Below are 21154 nucleotides of genomic sequence, written 5' to 3'. Positions count from 1 at the left end.
GATCAACAGCCCACTTCGCTACTACCATATTCAGGTATGGGGGATGGTATCTGCACGGGGGTCCTGATGTGCAGGTTAGGCTAACACTACTGTGATCTAGCATCAACCCTTAGTATTGTCGATAGGAATTCTGACACTCAGCACTTTGACACTATGGTGGGACTTTTCTTATGCTTCACTTTCTTTGTCACCGCTCTGCTCTTATTATGTTTCATTATTATTACTATTGCAGTACATGCCTTTCTATCTAAGATGCAGTTGATTCAACAACATTCATTGAACCAAGTCCTGCTTCTGTTTGTCTTTGCATGTGTGAGATGAATGTAACTTTGAGAAAAGGATAAGATCTGTTCCACCAAGATTTCCATGAGAAATCAGAATGTCATGCCCACAGCTACCACAAATCACCGTCACTTTCGAGTGTTGGTGAGGTACTGAAAGCGGCCGAAAGGGTTAGGCTGACAATTGTCAGACAATGTGGGATTGAACTCAGTTCCCCACAATCTGGTGCTGCTCCCTCCCAATTCCAGCAGCCTCATTGGGACAATGAGAGCTAAGACAGCTGTACTGTATTGGGTGACCTATAAATGATCATGCTTCTGATAGAGACTTCTTACACCAGATTCCTCACCTTAGAATATTCCCCATACGTCTGACTGGATTCAGAAAATCTTGAGCAGACCTCAGATTGCTGGTAGGTGGTATCCCTGGTAGGTGCTATCAGTTGGCTCTGCTTTGGCATCATCCACGTTGGAAGTGAAGTTACGATGCCACTATAAACGTCACCCAGTGTGCTGACATCTGTTCTTTTCTTTCCACCATAAGCATGGATCTGGAGAGCTACCTTGGTTATTTTTTATCACTTTTTTTAAATGTTTTGTTGAGCCTTTTTTGGAGCATATGTTCCCCCTATCCAGCACAACCATCCCGTTGGCAGCAGGATCAGGTACCACTGGCCCCACTGGTCTGCAGTTACCTATGACAAGTGAGTGTGTCAAATTCTGCAGAAGAGGTACACCCTTCAATTTGTGGAAACCCCTCTGCCTTTGCATTATCCCAAGAATGATTGACGGAGGACCATCTCTCCTTGCTCTGTCATTAAGTGCAGGCTCTTCTGGCCTAAGGAGCCATTGAGAAGGTGCAGAAGAAGAAGTAGGATGTGGTTGCTATTACTGCTACTTTCTAGTGCCAAAAAAGGACAGATGACTTCATTCTATACTATACTTGTGCCCTCTGATCTCTTTGCTAGGGAAAGAGGAACTAAAGATGCTCATTTTGGCTTAGGTCCTCTCTGTCATGGACCCTGGAGACAGGACGGTAGCGTTGAACTTTCAGGATGCTTATTTTCACACCCCGTCCTGCAAGCCCACAGGCATTACCTGACGTTCACAGTGGACCACAAGCATTTTCAGCATACTGTCCTAACATTCAGCCTCACAAGTGCCCCCCTGCTTGTTCATGAAAGTATTGGCGTTGCTTGCAACTTCACTTCAGAGGTCAGGGGTTTCTGTCTTCACATTCCCTCAAAGACAAGCTTGCCTGAGGCATTTATCACCCACTTCCAGACTACAGCAAATCTTTTCAACATTCTGGGGTTTACTATCAATATGCCAAAGCCACACCTGACTCCTTCTCAGATGCTCCCTTTCATGTGAGCCATTCTGTATAGAGTGCAGTTCTGCGCTTATCCTCCAGGGCAGAAACTCCAGGATAGTCAGACTACGATATTGCTGTTTCAGCCTCAATCTGTTGGTCTCCTGCACCCTGAGGTGAAGCACACCAGATAGCATATGTGAGCTCTGCAAGGGGATCTGAAGTCCCAATGGGTACAACATCAGTAGAATCTCTCCAACCTGATCCAGATTTTGAAGGAGACTTCAAGAGATCTATAGTGGTGTCTGACAGGTCATTTGGACACATGCCTCCTACCTGCTGAAGATTGTCACCCCACTTCATGTCAGTCATAGCTATCACTGTGCCTGCTTTTTTTGCTCCCCCTCAACCTTCCAACAAGGAGGAGAGGTTCTATTACTTGGACACGAAGAGAACTTTGTCATTCTACACTGACCTGATACACTACACTGATATCAGGATATTTTGAAAGCTGGTGAAGGAATATGTCTGAAAATCTTAAGGATTTCAGTGGCAAAGCCAGCAGGTTACCAGATCCATCTGTGTATCACATGCACAGTCAGGTGCCTGATTGTTTAACACATCATAGGTTTTTTTAATTATTTATGAACTCTGGACATAAGGGGATTGTTCTCATTCCATATAAAACCCATAAGAAATAAAAGTAAAATATGTGCTTAAGCCTGAAAATGGGGACATATTTACAGTTTTAGTTGTTAACCCCTTCTGTGCCGAGGATGTAATGGTTACGTCCTGCGGCACAGTGCTGCTGTGCCCAGGACGTAACCATTACGTCCTGGGCACCCAGCCCAGAGGGAGCGCTAGCGCTCCCTCTGCGGGGTTCCCCCCACCCCCCAAGTCAGGGATGGAAGGGGAAGCCCTTCCCCTTCCACCCCCAACTCCCCCACCCCCCATGTGACATCAGCGATCGAGCGCGCGCTGACAATCACAATGCCTCCTCCTTTGCGGTGGAAGCTCATCTTTTTTTTGCGCCGTCACGCAGGGGGAGCAACCCCGTAGGCAAAGGTCGCTCCCAGGGGGGAGTTGGGGGGTGGGGAGGCAAATTTATTTTAGGCCATTTCTGCCCCCCCGGGGGCAGATCGGTCTTTTGTTATTAGGCCGATCTGCCACCAGGGGGGGCACAAACCTCTAGGCACCAGGGCGAATAGTTTTTTTCTGTTTTTTTTGTTTGTTTGTTTTTTTAGAGATGTGAGCGACTCATTAGGCAAGGGTTGCTTGTAAAATTGTATTTAGACCATTTCTGCCCCCCTTGGGGGCTGATTGGCTGATTTTAGGTCAATCTGCCCCCAAGGGGGCAGAAACCACTAGGCACCGGGGATTTTTTTTTGGGCGCCAATGTCATGCAGGGGGAGCGACCCCAGAGGCAAGGGTCGCTCCTGGGGCGGGGGTTGGGGGGGTGGGGGACAAATTTAATTTAGGCCATTTCTGCCCCCCCTGGGGCCGGCTGAGCTAGAGGCCAAAATCCACAGGTAGGCACTGTTTTCTATGAAAAAATGTGATGTGTCCACGTTGTGTTTTGGGCCATTTGCTGTCGCGGGCGCTAGGCCTACCCACAGAAGTGAGGTATCACTTTTATCGGGAGACTTGGGGGAATGCTGGGTGGAAGGAAATTTGTGGCTCCTCTCAGATTCCAGAACTTTCTGTCACAGAAATGTGAGGAAAACGTGTTTTTTTAGCCAAATGGTGAGGTTTGCAAAGGATTCTGGGTAACAGAACCTGGTCAGAGCCCCACAAGTCACCCCATCTGGGATTCCCCTGGGTTTCTAGTTTTCAAACATGCGCTGGTTTGCTAGGTTTCCCTAGGTGCCGGCTGAGCTAGAGGCCAAAATCCACAGGTAGGCACTGTTTTCTATGAAAAAATGTGATGTGTCCACGCTGTCTTTTGGGCCATTTCCTATTACGGGCGCTAGGCCTACCCACACAAGTGAGGTATCATTTTTATCGGGAGACTTGGGGGAACGCTGGGTGGAAGGAAATTTGTGGCTCCTCTCAGATTCCAGAATTTTCTGTCACCAAAATTTGAGGAAAATGTGTTTTTTTAGCCAAATTTTGCGGTTTGCAAAGGATTCTGGGTAACAGAACCTGGTCAGAGCCCCACAAGTCACCCCATCTTGGATTCCCCTAGGTCTCTAGTTTTCAGAAATGCACAGGTTTGGTAGGTTTCCCTAGGTGCCGGCTGAGCTAGAGGCCAAAATCTACAGGTAGGCACTTTGCAAAAAACACCTCTGTTTTCTTTCAAAAAATGTGATGTGTCCACGTTGCATTTTGGGGCATTTCCTGTCGCGAGCGCTAGGCCTACCCACACAAGTGAGGTATCATTTTTATCAGGAGACTTGGGGGAACGCTGGGTGGAAGGACATTTTTGTCTCCTCTCTGATTCCAGAACTATCTGTCACCAAAATGTGAGGAACACGTGTTTTTTTTTAGCCAAATTTTGATGTTTGCAAAGGATTCTGGGTAACAGAACCTGTCAGAGCCCCACATGTCACCCCATCTTGGATTCCCCTAGGTCTCTAGTTTTCAAAAATGCACAGGTTTGGTAGGTTTCCCTAGGTGCCGGCTGAGCTAGAGGCCAAAATCTACAGGTAGGCACTTTGCAAAAAACACCTCTGTTTTCTTTAAAAAAATGTGATGTGTCCATGTTGCGTTTTGGGGCATTTCCTGTCGCGGGCGCTAGGCCTACCCACACAAGTGAGGTATCATTTTTATCGGGAGACTTGGGGGAACGCTGGGTGGAAGGAAATTTGTGGCTCCTCTCTGAATCCAAAACTTTCTGTCACCAAAATTTGAGGAAAATGTGTTTTTTTAGCCAAAGTTTGAGGTTTGCAAAGGATTCTGGGTAACAGAACCTGGTCAGAGCCCCACAAGTCACCCCATTTTGGATTCCCCTAGGTCTCTAGTTTTAAAAAATGCACAGGTTTGGTAGGTTTCCGTAGGTGCCGGCTGAGCTAGAGGCCAAAATCTACAGGTAGGCACTTTGCAAAAAACACCTCTGTTTTCTTTAAAAAAATGTGATGTGTCCACGTTGCGTTTTGGGGCGTTTCCTGTCGCGGGCGCTAAGCCTACCCACACAAGTGAGGTATAATTTTTATCGGGAGACTTGGGGGAACGCTGGGTGGAAGGAAATTTGTGGCTCCTCTCAGATTCCAGAACTTTCAGTCACCGAAATGTGAGGAAAGCGTGTTTTTTTTGGCCAAATTTTGAGGTTTGCAAAGGATTCTGGGTAACAGAACCTGGTCAGAGCCCCACAAGTTACCCCATCTTGGATTCCCCTAGGTCCCTAGTTTAAAAAAATGCACAGGTTTGGTAGGTTTCCCTAGGTGCCGGCTGACCTAGAGGCCAAAATCTACAGGTAGGCACTTTGCAAAAAAACACCTCTGTTTTCTGTCAAAAAATGTGATGTGTCCACGTTGTGTTTTGGGGCATTTCCTGTCGCGGGCGCTAGGCCTACCCACACAAGTGAGGTATCATTTTCATCGGGAGACTTGGGGGAACATAGAATAGCAAAACAAGTGTTATTGCCCCTTGTCTTTCTCTACATTTTTTCCTTCCAAATATAAGAAAGTGTGTAAAAAAGACATCTATTTGAGAAATGCCCTGTAATTCACATGCTAGTATGGTCACCCCGGAATTCAGTGGAGCTCATTTATTGGTTTTGGGTACCTAGGGTTCTTGATGAACCTAGAAGCCCTATATATCCCCGCAACCAGAAGAGTCCAGCAGACGTAACGGTATATTGCTTTAAAAAATCTGACATTGCAGGAAAAAGTTACAGAGTAAAAGATAGAGAAAAATTGCTGTTTTTTTCACCTCAATTTCAATATGTTTTTTTTCAGTTGTTATTTTCTGTAGGATCTACACAAATTGCTCCCTGCTGAATTCAGCATTTTATCTACTTTTCAGAAATGTTTAGGTTTCTGGGATCCAGCATTGGTTTCATGCCCATTTCTGTCATTGACTGGAAGGAGGCTGAAAGCACAAAAAATTGTAAAAATGGGGTATGTCCCAGTAAAATGCCAAATTTGTGTTGAAAAATTGGGTTTTCTGATTCAAGTCTGCCTGTTCCTGAAAGCTGGGAAGCTGGTGATTTTAGCACCGCAAACCCTTTGTTGATGCCATTTTCAGGGAAAAAAACACAAGCCTTCTTCTACAGCCACTTTTCCCATTTAAAAAAAAAAAAAGAAATTTTCACTGTATTTTGGCTAATTTCCTGGCTTCCTTCAGGGTAACCCACAAAGTCTGGGTATCTCTAGAATCCCTTGGATGTTGGAAAAAAATGATGCAAATTTGGCTTGGCTAGCTTGGCTAGCTACGTTATGAGGGCCTAAGCGCGAACTGCCCCAAATAGCCAAAAAAAGGCCAGGCACAGGAGGGCGAAAAAGGCCTGGCAGCGAAGGGGTTAAGTTCATGAAATTGGTGGTGGGATGAAATGATAGGCTAGAGGAAATTTGGTATTATTGGGTTGCAGGGGTGTGTTTTCTTTGTTCAATTAGTTTTATTGTTATTTAATAAACAAGGGAAAGAAACAAAGACCAAACAATAAAACAGTCATGTACATTCATTAAGGAGAATGTGGTGTAATATTCTTATATTCTTTACGCGATAGGCAGATCATAACATTAAGGTTGCAGCAGCAGCTAGCATAGCATGATATATGCTTATAAATCTTACCGTAACCTTACATAGGCATAGCCAAGCATGTATAATCTGCTAGGGAGGGAGGCAAAGTATACAGTGGTTTACATAACATAAGAGTCCTTGAAGTAGTCGGGTTTGAGCTTCGAAGCATGGATGTTGATTGAGCCTCGTGGTTTAAGAGACTATCAAGCAGAGCATACAATAAAAGCAAGAAAGATACAAAAAATGTGAACTACGTGGGAAGGAGGTGGGAAGCAGAGGGGGTGGGGCGTATCTTAACCAGGTAATCCTTGTTTCCTCCTCAACTACATAGAGTTCAGTGTGAAAGTATATTATCATGTGAATGTAGAGGGTAATAGGCTTAGTTCATAACAGATAACATTTTTGTAAGTATGTATCTAGATTGGTCCACAGTTTCTTGTTTTGTCAAAAGGGTTCCTTTGAAGGATTGGAGAGCGTGGAGATCTGGGCAGACCATTTCTTTACAATTTAGCTACATAGGGCTTTCCTGAGTGGTTGAATGAATTTGTGTATTTTGGACACTGAGTGACATATTTTCTGAGGTTGTATAATAATGGAGCGAGATCAGGCTGGTGAGAACAACCCATTTTCCTGATGGAGTGTCTTAGTTTCAGAAAGTAATAGAAGTCTATGTTATGTGGTGTAAATTTGCCTTTAAGTGCAGAGACGGTTAGTGGGTTGTCGTATGTGCCTAGGTCTTAGATTGCGTTAATACCTTTTTGAGACCAATGTTCCCAGAGCAGTAAAGTGTTAAGTATTTTAATTTGTCTGTAATACCAGAGGGAGGATCTGGTTGACTTGTGCATTTTTATTTTTTAAGGTTTTACCTAAGCATTTCAGGGTGTATGTCGTACTGGCAATTATGGGAATAGAGTGAGCAATGTTGGGGGGGTAAGAGAGGTCTTGGAGGAATTGGAGGGATAGGGTGTGATGTAGATGGGTTTCTTTCTACACCCATCGTGGGAAACGCGGGCTGCCCCGCAGAGCCACCATGAACCCTGTGCAGCCAAGTAAGCAGTTTGGTACTCTGCAGAGTCTGGTAGATTCCGGTCCCCTTTCTCCTTGTTTAGCTTAAGTTTTACTAGGAATATGCATGCCTTTTTATGGTTCCAAATTAATTTGTTAAGTTGTCTATTGATTTGAGGAAGACTTTGGGTAGGGTTAGAGGGTACATACTCATTAGCAAGTTAACAAACAGGGCAATCATCATTTTAATGATATCTGTCCTTCTCCACCACAATGTATGCTTAAGAGACCATCCCTGGAGAAGTTCCTTGATTTTAGTAAGAGTCTTGTCTTCATTCATTGAGAGGGAGTCATTTGAATTATTTGCAAACCAGCCATCAAGATATTTGATTGCTTTCTTTTGCCATTTTAAACCAGAGTGACCCAGAACAGAAAGGGTGCAGGACACATTTAGGGGGAAGACTTCAGTTTTATCCTTATTTAGGGTGTATCCTGAAACCTCTGAGTATTTGACGATCTTCAGGATGGTGCATTCCACATCTTCAGTGAAGATTAATATATCACTGGCACAGGCAGCTGTGATTTCCCTGCCTGATAGGAAAGGGAGGCCTTTAATATTCAGTTAACATTTAAGGCTTGTAGGAGAGGCTCTATTGCTAAGAGAAATAGCAGGGTTGAAAAGGGGCAGCCTTGTCTGGTTCCCTGCATGAGTTGGAAAAGGTGTGATAGGTGGCCGTTAACCCTAATCATAGCAACAGGTTTACTTTACAGTGCCATGGTCATGCAAATGAAGTCAGGGCTTAATTCATATTTTTGTAGGAGTGCTGTGCAGGAATGGCCATGAGACCTTATCAAAGACCTTTTCTGCGTCTAAGGCGAAAGCGGCCATGGGGGAGTCAGAGTACTTTGCTCTTTTTATCACATGGCAGAAAAGCCTTATGTTGCCCACAACAAGCCTTTCTTTAAGGAAGTTGGACTGTGAGGGGTTGATAAGTTTCCCAATATGTTTTCGAGTCTGGAGGCAAGAATTTTAGCATACAATTTGCAATTGATATTGATGAGTGAGATTGGTGATAAGTCTTTGACATCTAGGTGGTCCTACCCCTCTTTCAGACTAATGACTATTGTTGCATTGGTTGCTGTGCTAGACAGCATGTTGTCTGAGATAAATTATTCAAATAGAGAGTTGAGTGGGGTCGTGATGATGTCAGTGATGATGTCAGCAAAGGCTAGTGAACCTGTTGGGTCCTGGGGCTTTGTCTTGTTTATGCCCTGAATGGCTTCCATGATTTCATTTATTTCTATTGGTCTCCTTAGAGATGTTCTGTCATTCTCACCTGCTTGGGGTAGATTGCAGGGCTCAAGGTATGTGAGACAATCCTCCATACAGATTACCTTATTCGAATTGCATGGGGAAGAATAAAAGGTGTGAAATACGCCCAGTGTCTTATGAGTAGAAGTGCATGTGTCTCAAATTTCATTCTTAATGGCGTGTATGATGGATTTGCTGTATTTTACATAGTTTGCCAAAGCTTTCCTGGCTTTGCCTTTTTAAGCACATTTGTTCTGCTCTATTGAGCTCCACCCTTTTTTGGGCTTTTTCACTTAAGATACTGTTATACTCATATTGGAGTTTAAGTAGCACTAGTAGTGAGTCTGGTACTTTAGTGTGATGAAGTCTGTGTTCCATCTTTTAGTGTCAGATTCTAGCTCATGAAGTTATCATTGGTGGATTTGGTTTTTGGCTGACGTTAGGCCCATGATGGTGCCACATAGGGTCACCTTCAGTGCGTCCCACCTCGCTACAGAGGAAGTATTGTCAGCTTTGTCCTCTGTTAGGAAGTTTTTGATATTCTGTAGGATCTTGATTTTTGATGTGGGATTGTCAAGCAACGAGTCATTTAATTATTATTGTTTGGGGGGTGATAGTTATTTCTACTTTCCACCTCAATTGAAATGCTGGCATGGCCGGAAACAAGTATTGGTTCTATTCTGGGAGCCTTGCATAGTGGGGCTAGGGATTTATCAATAATATTTAACCGATCCTTGATAAAGTGTGTTGTGGATTAGAGTAGAAAGTAAAGTGGCTGTCTTTGGGATTATGTAATCTTCAAATATCAATTAGGTTGTGACTAGATGTGTAGTGTTTCATGTGTTTGTGGGAATCGCTGCCTGTGAATTTGGTTTTAGAAATCCTCTCCATATTACCGTCAAGGGGCAGGTTAAAATCTCCTCCAATAATTACTGTGAAATCCCTGGGGATGCTCTGTATTGTGTTGTACAGTTTAGTCCAGAATGTGGTTGAGTTAACTGTCGGGCAAAGAAGTTTATGACTTGAAAGCTTTTGTTGTTTTTCTTTTGTTTGAGAATCAGCCAGCAGGGTTCCCTATTGTGTGTGTGATGATACCGAAATCCCGACATTTTTGGATACGATGTAAGTGCTGTGTTTTTTCTCTGGGATGAGGGGTAGCAAAAAGTATCCGCAATCCAGTTCTCATTAATTTTGGAACCCATCTTTGAGTCTACTCTGGTTTCTTGAAATAGTATAATATCCACCCAGAGGCTTGGCAGTAGTTTAGTATCTTCTTCCCATTTGGTGGGGTGATAGCTGGTGAAATTATTGCTGTATCATAGTAAATATAAGGTAGTCATGATATATTGGATGATGGGTCGTATGAGTGGTAACTTTCTGGTTAAGGGAGTATTCCCCTAGTTACCTCGTCAGTCGCTGCATTTCCGGAAGCTGAAGATACTGGGAGAAATAGTGTAAGGGGTACAATTTTATTTGTTGCTATAGGTTGGCATCTTGTAAATTGTTGGGCTGTAAAATGGAAGTCCCAGTAGGGAGAGAGGAGATGGGGGAGAAGAAAAAACAATAATAATAATAACACAATCCAAAACCCTATAAACAAAAGTACCTTTAAGGAAATGCCTCTTTTTGCATGTTCACCCCCACATTATGAGACTGATGCTGCTAGTTTTTTGACACTGAGAGTGCACTGAGGCCTGGTAACCAGCCTGCCACTGCAGACTGAAAGGACAGTATTTACTTTGCCAGTTCGACTTTGCCATTTAAACCAATGGAAAAGCCACCTCATCCCTTAACATTATATGTAAGTCTCACCTCAGGAATACCTAGAGTCCCATTGCAAGGAGCTTTATTTTGTTAAGTAAGAAATATTTTTTACGATATTTCTTAGCAGCAAAACTTCGAAATTGTTGTTTTCCAGTGGGTAAAGTTAGTAGCCCCATTTGCTAATACAGAGTTAATGGGTGGCATCCCAACCCTGTTAGCTTTTGACTGGGATTACCAAACTGGGTCATCTAATATCAAATCATTTCTGGCATTAAATCAACCTGATACCCATGTCGAGATTAATGTCACTAATAAAGGTGGGCAGCTTTAAGAAAGTTGGCATTCTGTGCTCTGCTCGTCTAGTGGTAGCCTCACAAAGGCGTAGACACACGGACAGCTTTCTGACCACCTAGGGAGACGTGTGAACAATTCCCAGGCTCAGGAACAAAGTCAGTTCCGCAATAGCGAGGTGTCACCTCCTTTGCCAGGATGGACCCTCGGAGGGGGGTGTTAGCCCTAAGGTGTGCTTCAAGGGGGAAGCCACCTATGAGGGGCTGCCTGGCCCAACCTCCCTGAACCAGAAGCCTTTTGTTCCTGCAGACAGCATGGAGACAAGGCCAGAGAGGGAAACTCACCCCAAGCAAGTTTTACCATGGGTGTTGCCTTCAGGTAGCCACACTTCTAGTCTGGGCTACCTTGCTCCTTATGACAGAGAAAGGGTGGTGCCATCTTGAATGAGGAAAGAATGTGTAATTCTGGCATGCCACACATTACAGGAATTTCATCACTAGGTAGGAGGGGACCATGTAGCCCATTAGCTAATGACCCATGATCCCTTCAGGGCACTTTCCTGGGATAAGTATGGCACCCCTGGCACGTTGACCCTCAGTACTCGCTGGACGTGGAAGGAGGAAGACCACTTTGCACCTGTTGGAAGCACACAAACAGAGACAGTGACACTGGAGCAACTGCACCTGCTGCACTTTGGGCTAGTGAATTTTGAACCCTGTGCTCAGTGCCTGGCTTGGGAAAAAGCTCATTCCCAGCCGCAGTCCAAAACAGAGACTCCAAAGGTCAGCAGGCTGACCTCCCAGAATGGCACTGGGACATTAAAGCTGAAGGAGCCCAAGTCGCATCGCTGGTAGCCACCGCACATGTTTGGCCACTATCAGATGCCGGGCACCCCAAAGGACAATTTAGAGATAGCTAAAAGGTGCTCCCTAGTGTACTGGACCTGAGAGCATTGGCTGTGACCCGATTTGTCACCCAAGAGAGACACCTGTCTCCATAAAAGATTTACAGTGTGACCGCTGTGTTGCAAAATCGCACTGTCTGTATCAGCACACCTTGGAACCCTGCAAAGAGGACTTTGTGGGACCCTGAGATGCATGGACAGAGTCGCCCTGAGACTTACCTGTGGACTTATGACTTGACCAGACTTAAGCCCTGATGTTCTCACAGCATCAGGAGCATCCTTGTGCATCTTTGAGCCTGCATCTCTCAGGATCAGGACCACTCCATTGTCGTCTATGGCAGTCATCCTGTAAAGTTTAGATCATGTGCCAACAAACACTCTGGTGGACAGAAAACTGTCCAAAGTATCCTTTCTGGCCTCTTAGACCTCTGCCCTGTCAGACTTGGTTACCCAACTTGGACAGGAGCTGTCGAACTAACTTTTAGAAACTTTTCAAAAGTTTCCAAACCTTTTGTTGGCCAATGCTTGTTTACGGTTGATAAAAAAGTTATTTATTATTTCTAAAATCAGTATTTCCAGAACCCTCCAGTGGAGTTTGATGGTTAAGGTCCCTCAAAATTTATAAAAGTCAGCTTTATTTTTATGAATTTGTGTCTTGTTTCTTTCATGTCCTGTGAATTTCTTATTCTGTTGTTTGGTGCTGTTAAATGCTTTACACATTTTTTCTTTGCTGAGCCTTACTGCTCAGTGGCCCAGCTACCCAGGGTGAAACTAAGGTTAAGTTGACTGGACCCAAGAAAGTATTTGTGAGCTTACTGCATAGGAAGGCTTCCCAACCATACCATATAATACAACCAAATCCTCACAGTACCTAACACCCACCCCGAGGCGATGAAGACATCTGCCTTCCCACCCAACGGTATAAAGAAGCGAATAATGCCTTGAGCTGGTGCAACCCTAACAAACACTCCATCTTGGCTAATCGGAGCTTCAAGAATACAAGAACATTTGAGCCCATTTGAGCATAGAATTGGATTTCTCTGTTTATCTGTCATGAGTAAGCCATTTGGAGCAATTTGTGTGGTGCATGTCCCAAGCTTGTTCTCACTGAGCTGTAATACTAGATGAACCACATGGATGTTATTGTGGGATAATGAATAGTTGATTAGGTGGGTGAGCATTCTCTGGGATCTTTGGTGTGGGCTGCTAAGTGCATGAGACAGTCAGAGTAGGGGTGAAAGGCCTCCTAGTACGCTCTAGGCAATGGTCGGTGAGGTTATGATAAGGGGCACCATATGGCAGGTACTGTACTTTCAATCTACACACTGGTATGATGGTAAGGGTCACAGGCTCAATAGGTGAAAATCTGCATGGTGAGACATTTAAGTAGAAAGCTAAGAGTGATCTCAGAGAGCTTGTTGATGTGGAGGTGTGGCCAGTGTGATTACTGTGAGTAATCTCGTAGTGCATGTCTTTTGTGTTTAGTCATGAGACTAGTGTTTGGGTGTAGAGGGGTGGACGTTATGGTGAAACCAAAAGGAGCACACAAAGTTGTTCAAAACATTGTTGACATAATTTTTTCAAAAACAAGGGTGCAGTTGGAACAACTATGTACCTGCAGCAGTGGAACAAAATATAGTGGGTCAAATGTGGCATTGTATTTTTGTGGGTTCCCTCATATGACCATGTCATTGTGGGATATTGAGGTGTGGTATTCGCTTAGAGTTGAGGGCTCCAAGAAAATCATGGATCGACCCACAAGAGTGATTCTGAATTTTGCTGGACCGACAAAGGAGAATGGTATGGCAATGCCTCTCAGACTTTGTCTTAGGGCCAAGAAACCTTTCATTTTAGATATAGGGGGTCATTACAAGCCGCCCGCCAAGCGGTAACCGCCGAGCGGCCGCACTCCCGCGGACCCCATTACAACATCCCCGCTGGGCCGGTGGGCGCAAACCTAGTTTACGCCCGCCGGCCCAGTGGGGATGCGGCCGCAACATAGGAGCCGTCGGTGTTGCGGCCGTGCGACGGGTGCAGTAGCACCTGTCGCGCTTTTCACTGTCTGCTATGCAGACAGTGAAAAGCTGCACGGGGCCCTGTTAGGGGGCCCCTGCACTGTCCATGCCAGTGGCAAGGGCAGTGCAGGGGCCCCCAGGGGCCCCAGGACTCCCCTTACCGCCAGCCTCTTCCTGGCGGTGCAAACCGCCAGAAACAGGCTGGCGGTAGGGGAGTCATAATCCCCAGGGCAGCGCTGCCCTGGCGGATTATCACCGCCGGGGCTAAAACGTCGGGAAACCGCCGGCCCCGGCGGTGCGACCGCGGCGCTACCGCCGCGGTCGTAATACGGGTCTCCTTACCGCCAGCCTGTTGGCGGTACCGACGCCACATTACCCCTGGCGGTCTCCGACCGCCAGGATCGTAATGACCCCCACAGTATCCTTCGAGTTATCTTGGCTAATGTTCATTTTGGATTCATTCCATTGTTTAGATTGCACTTTCCTCATTTGTGTAGTATACCTTCTGTGTGGAGGCATCGTAATGGCCGTAAAATCATCGGTCTTGGAAATCAGAATCGGTTGGGTGTTGCACCAGGTTGTGTCCCTGATGGGATCCTATGTGCTTGTTCAATTTCGAAGTCTTTGTTGAATTTGATGTTTAAGATTTTAGGTGTCCAGTTTACCAGGAATTCAGTGCATGAATTGGTATCTCGCTCAGATTCTTCAGGTAGTTCAAAAATTCTCAAATTCCCTCTGCAGTTCCTTCTTCCAGTTTGATGATTTCCCGAGTTAGTGATGCAATTCTGGCAGGTGTGTTGGAGGACTGTTTTTCAAGAAAAGAGATCACTTATTCAGTTTTTGACCATGGTGATTTTAGAAGTGAGATATTCCATGTTGTTTCTAACCGCATTGATGTCATTTTGCACTACTGGTGTGATGAATTTGGTTTCTTGAACCAGGTTGTGAAGTGACCCGAGACGTTGGAGGATAAGGACCCTGTAGGCTGCTGAGTTTGATTTGGACTTGACAGGTGACTCAGGTATTAGTGGGTCTGATTTTGAATTGTTTCAGGCTTTATTTAGTTTCTTTTAAGTCTCGTGGTTATTTGTCATCCTTATGTCAGCCATCTTGAGCTGTTTGCTGTTTATTTGTGCAGACGTCTAGACACACTCTTATGAGGTAGTTAAGAGTAGTGATTATGCAGGTATTTGGTTTTAAATACGAGGAGGTGCTGATCAACGAAATGAGATGCTGGCAATTTCTCAGTGACAATATAGATTTAGGCAGACAACCATGTGACTTCCAGTATATACTCAGAGTGAGGAAACATGCAAAAATGGAAGGTAAGGTGCGGGTCAATGTTCTTACACAAGCTTAGAAAAATAGTGGGAGGAGGCGCTTTAAAAGAGCATGCAATCTGAAAGATCAAAAGGGTGCTGCAACACTGCAAACCACACTGCAAAATGGAGAGCAGACAATATAACGCACGTATCTGTAGTTTACTACGCAGGCAAAATAAGTAAATACTGTTTACTATGCATGCTAAAGGGCTGAATGTGATCTTTCAAAAGGATATGAAGTCCTCCATTGACGAGGTGAGTTTATAGGTTAAGAAGATAAGAAGAAAAAAATCCATTCAGATAATATTTTATATCTCGAGGTGGAAAGCTGGAGAGACTTTTAAACCCGGCTTAAAAGTGTCAGTTCACTCAAACATTGTTTCCTTCTTTGAATGGTAGCAGAAGTGACATCACACGCTCTTTGACCATCAGCTTTATTCACACACACACACACACACACATGCTTCCACACATTCACACTTACACACTGTCTCTCACGCAAACACATACCCTCAAGCACACACACAACATGCATTTAGAAGCATTTTTCACTTACCTCTGCTGCCAGGGAGGGCCATAGTCCTGCTAATTGTATTTTAGTACACTCATACATAGTAAATAAACATGATTTTCTACTAATGTAATAACAAATTATAGATAACAAGGAGAAAGGAGCCTCAACCGACGTCCCTAATGATACACTGCCATTGTGCTCTTGGCACAGATTGTGCTACCTCTGAAGCCAGGGGTCGAAAAACAATGCCAGAGGTCGCAAGGGGCAAGCCAAGGGTCACAGCTGCGACCTCTGGCAACCCCTAAATGACGTCCATGCTTCTTCGGCCCTTCTGTGCTACCAAACAATTTTCAGTTGGTTATGATCATTTTTTATTTTAATAAACAAGAATAATTTCATGTCATTTGACATTTCAAACTCTTTGTACGTTAACATTGGGCCCTGAAGCCACTGTGTTGTGGGGGGCAGCACTAGAAATCTTTCCACACACTCAGGACTTTGTTCATTGTATCACTCAGGTGACCACAAGGACTTCCCTGTGCTGGCAGTTTCCCAGTTTGTGGTAATTCACTTGGTTGGGGAGGCTGTTTTTGAGGAGGGTGGGCTCTAACTCCAGTTCTGGTGTTTAAAAGCCTGTTTATGACAAATAACTGTATATTAGATTTTCCTGAGAGCTATAAAAGGGTGCCTTTAGCGTATTTGGTAGTTGGCTGGAAGCCATGAGTCTATCTTGGAGACCGTACGTCATGCCTTTGTGTTATATGATGTTTATTTGATAACATGTTAGTACCATTGCATGGCTCTATTACTATGTGGAATTTCTGAACATTGCATTGTTTTTGTGTTTTCTTTAGCCGTCTGTACCTGACGATGTTGTGCCCAAGGAGCCAGACATTATGCCAAACCATGAGGATCGATTTATAATTCCTTCAGGAATCCGCCCCGTGCTGAAGAATTTCAAAATCGAGGTACGTTGGGACTGGACAGATGGCGAGCTCTTGTTGATTTAAGGAGGGCATTAGCCTAGGAAAGGGGCACTGGGCAGAGGGGTGCTTTTTCAAGGTGAGTCCGGACCCTTGCCGACTACCAGAGATTTTTTTTTTCTGGAGCATCTGCCCGTTTTTTGTATCTTCTACAGCTATTTTACAATGCTGTAGCTAGGCTGGTAGGGATATGGGCTTCAACTGTGAAGCAACTTTGGCAGCTTTACACTGGCTGTCATTGCTTACGAACATTGTATTTAATTTTATAGTATTTTGTTTTAGACCTTTGTGTATAGCATTTAATGTCTCAACTATATTACGGTGTTCTAACACTCATATGTCGCAAGTGGTTCCAGTAGAAACCATCTGTAAATTTCCCACCAGACCTCTTTTCTCTTCTTTTTCCCTCCATCGCTTCTCGGTTACACTTCATTCCCTGCTTGGTACTATAGCTTGTTTCCCAGATTGGGTACCTGCCAGGGACTATGCCACACACAGAGCTGAGTATTACACGTCTTTATTCTTCTGCTTGCAAACACAAACTCCCCATTCTAAACCTGCATTCACTTGACCATGCTCTAAGACTTACGTTACAGTTCTATGGAGCCCACAAGGAGCCAAAAGGGTTTTACAAATATATATATATATATATATATATTTATAGTTCTTCTATGAGCCTTTGTGGCACTCTTATTACTCATCCCGATCGTGTCTTCGGTAACTGGAAACTGACAATAGAAGTGTCCATGATCTGCATTTGTAATGCAGTTGTAGGTTTTCCAGTTGCCTTCACAGAACCAGTATCTACTGTGACAGCAATATCTGACGAGTGGTGAGCTACACATCGTAAATAAGGAATATCTCGTAATGGACTTCCCAGGACATTGGGCAATCACCATGTGTACTTTGCTAGTTACAACATGCAAAGGCTCAGCATTGAATGAAGCATCAGACTTATGTTTTATCAACTGACAGGTGAGCACCTGATCACCTCTAGTCAAAACAATGGTGGTCATTACGACCCTGGCGGAAGGCGGAGAACCGGCGGTAAGACCGCCAACAGGCTGGCGGTCTTACCTTGGGGAATTATGACCATGGCGGTTACCGCCATGGTCATCCGCTGGTTCTCCGTTCTGCCCGCCGGGCTGGAGACCTGGGTCTCCAGCCCGGAGGGCGTCACTATACTGCAGGCAGTATTTGGACCCAGCTTACCACCGTGGATTTCCAGCGGTTTGAACCGCCATGAAATCCATGGCGGTAAGTACTATCAGTTCCAGGGAATTCCTTCCCTGGCACTGATAGGGGTCTCCCCCACCCATCATCCCCACCCCGACTCCCTCCCCTACACCCCCCACCACCCCTGCCACCCCCCAAAGGTGGCAGGGCACCCCTCCCCACCCGACCCCAACATCACATAACTCACACACACACCTGACACGCATGCAGGCACCACCAACACACATACGCACACACCCCGACATACATGCCAACATCCACACACACAGTCAGACACGCACACCCACATTCAAACATACATGCACACATCCATACAGACATACCCACAGACATACACGCACTCATTCCCAAACACGCATCACCCCCACAAGCATACACGCACTCACACACCCCCTCTACATACTCAGACGCACACCCCCATGCACGCACACAACACACAACACCTCCCCACCCGCCTCCCCTAACGGACGATCGACTTACCTGGTCCGTCGATCCTCCGGGAGGGGAAGGGAGCCATGGGGGCAGCTCCGCCGACACCACACAGACGTGATTCGCTGGGCGGTGTTCTGTTGGCCTGGCAGTGGAGGTGGAGCTACCGCCACTTCCCCGCCGCCCGCCAGTATGGCTGTTGGCGGCTCTCCATCCATAAAGGGACGGAGAGCTGCCAACGGTCATAATAGGCCGAGCGGCAAACCGCCTGCACAGGCGGTCTTCTGCACGGTGGTCCCTCGGCGGTCTTGAAAAAAGACCACCGAGGTCAAAATGACCCCCAATGTCTTTTACATGTCATTGCTGGTCTGCAGAGGCCTTCGTTTTTCTTTTATGGTCCACGTCTTCGGAATGGTTCTCTTCCTCAGTACCTGATCTTCTGTTGGTCCATTGAGGTAACTTGTTTGTCATGGCTCTCCTGAACATCAAAGTTGCAGGGCTCTACCTGTGGTTGAGTGCGAGGTCAAACCGTAAGCACAAAGGGGAGAATTCAAGACAGTTTTAAGTTAAGACTTTTCTAACACAGTGCTCTGAACAGTATTCATTAATGTACGCATGAAACTTTTGACGAGGCCATTGGCCTGGGGCCAAAGAGGTGTGCTCATCTGATGCTTCACATTAAGATAACTGAGAAAGTCTTTGAATACTTGATTGTTGAAAAGTGGTCCATTGTCATATTTTAAGATTGCAACGGCACCCCATTTCGTTAAGGTGTCTAATCTCTTGATGACTTTATCTTGTGTTATAATTGACAGATCTTCTATCAATGGAAACCTGGAGCATTCATCAACACTCACCATCAGGTGATGTCCATTGTCAGGAGGACCAAAATGTTAACAGCAAATCTTTCCCATGCATGCCTTGCAACTCTGACGTGCTTAAGGGGTGTTGAGTGATTTTCAATGACAGGCAGTTGCATAGATGACAGGCCTTCTACTCTCTTTCACCTCTTTCTTTGAGATGAGTGAACCAGACTTGGTCTCGAAGAGCTGGTTTTGTGGCAACAATTCCACAATGTCCTTTGTGGGCCACTTAAGCTATCTGTTGTCATAGACTATCCACAATAATAATTCTCAAACCCCTAAAGATAATGCCTTAATGACTTATAGACAGGTCATCTGTGACATTTTAAAATTTCTGGTAGTCATTGTCACTAGTAAGAGGTTGAGTGTGCTCGTTCCGTGACTGATGCATAATGTCTTTCAGTTTTAACATGTCAGTATTGTGACTCCTGGCAGTGACAAATTGCTCCAATGAATTGGCAGCTGGTGTGTTTCATTTCACAATGAAAGTTATGCAGGCTTCAGCCCTTTTGGCAGGGCTACCATGGCACTGTTTAGGCACTTTAGAGAAGCAGTCGGCAGGCTTTTATCTTTCCCTGGATGGTGTAATACTATAGTTGTATTCTTGCAATCGTAGACACCAACATTCAGTGTGAGGAGGCATCTTGGCTTTGGATTGCCAAAGATGGTAACCAATGCTTGATGATCTGTCACAAGTGTAAATCGATTTCCGTAAAAGAACACGTGGAAATGTTCACAGGCCCCCACCACTTCTGAACTTTCTTTCTCAGGTTGTGAATAAGCACATTCAGTTTGGGACAAACTTTAGCCTGCATATGCCACAACATGTCTTTGAGCGTCTGTTGTGCTTTTCAAGTAATGTACCTAACCTGACTAAGCAAGCATCAACAATAACCTTTGTATGAAACTTTTGAATAAAATATGTTATTTCATTAATGTTCTTCATAGCTTGTTTGATGCTGGTAAAGCTTTGCTCACATTCATGTGACCAATGCAATAAAACATTGTTTTTCGTTAAGTCTCTCAAGGGAGCACTCAAGGTGGCAAAGTCCTGTATGTCTCTGGAACAGTAACTGGCCATGCCAAGGAATGAACTTACCATGGAAACATCTTGTGGAGGACTGGCATATGGCAGCACTTGCACTTTAGCTGGAGTGGGTGTCATGCCCCCATTAGGAAAGATATGGCCAAAGAGTTTTAGCTTTGACTTATTGAATGTACATTTCTCAGCATTCAAAGTCAAACCTGCATGAACAAGTAAACCATACACTTGCTTGAGAGCTTTATCGTGCTCCTTCTGTGTAGCTCCGAACACTAATATGTCATCCCCATAGCATACAATTGGGATTGTAATATGGTGGATGGAATATTCGTCACGTTGGTGACGGTGTAACCCCTCCACCATGATCAAAATCAGGCCTTAGTCTTTTACACCGAAATAGACTAATATATGTAGAAAATGTTGTAATGCACCTGCAATTCTCCTTCAGTCCAACTGATGATATCTTTTATTTAAATCAAAGCGAAAGAAGACCTCTGCACTATTCAATTTTGTTATCATGTCAGCAATATGCGTACCTGGATGTTGTTCTCTTTCCGTTGCCTTGTTTGCTAAATGCATAGCCATACGGATGCATGCAGCTCAGTCACTGTCCTTTTTGGGTAGTCCTGCTATGGGATAAACCCATGGTGTTGGACCAGTAGAATACTCAATGAAATCATGCTTAAGTAATGATTTGAGCTCCTTTTCAACCGCTTCTTGTAAATGAAAAGCAATTTGTCTGTGTCTTTGAGCAACAAGATTGACATCCTCAATATGCAATTGTACTTACATAATCCTATGTTTTCTCAACTCATTAAATAATGAAGGGAACTGACTTACTATTTCGTGATGAGCATTCATGTTGTAGTTCACTGAAATCAGTCCCATATCAGCAGCTGTGCTGAGTAAACAGGCACTTTATGCCATACCTTCAGGCACATAAATGGGCGCTCGCACTTTTGTCTTCTTGTATTTCATCATTGCTAAGAATAAACCTTGACTTTTTAATGGCGTTGATGCAGCCCTTGCATATACTTTAGTTTTCAATAGCATCAGTTGTGGCAATAGAGATAGTTCATTGAATTTCTCCTCAGGCATAATGTTTATCAACCCATCACTGTCGATAATAAAAGGTATTGAACAACCGTTTACTTTTAGTGTAACTTTGGACGATGTTTGAATGACTTTGGTGCTTCTTCAT

The 21154-nt window shown here is 44.6% G+C and overlaps 1 protein-coding gene across 2 annotated transcripts in view; it reads left to right on the top strand.

Annotated features, from left to right (window-relative positions):
* LOC138304105 (fer-1-like protein 4) overlaps positions 1–21154 on the top strand; it is a 1042026-nt gene that overhangs the window by 766783 nt on the left and 254089 nt on the right. For both annotated transcript variants that reach the window (XM_069243852.1, XM_069243853.1), the window contains one exon: positions 16255–16368. In XM_069243852.1, coding sequence (XP_069099953.1) covers positions 16255–16368 — 114 coding nt within the window. The remainder of the gene's footprint in view (positions 1–16254; positions 16369–21154) is intronic.

The sequence above is a fragment of the Pleurodeles waltl genome, chromosome 7 (assembly GCF_031143425.1).
Source record: "Pleurodeles waltl isolate 20211129_DDA chromosome 7, aPleWal1.hap1.20221129, whole genome shotgun sequence".
Taxonomy (NCBI): Eukaryota; Metazoa; Chordata; class Amphibia; order Caudata; family Salamandridae; genus Pleurodeles; species Pleurodeles waltl.
Note: the sequence above shows the minus strand (reverse complement) of the source record. Positions and strands in the feature narration are given on the sequence as shown.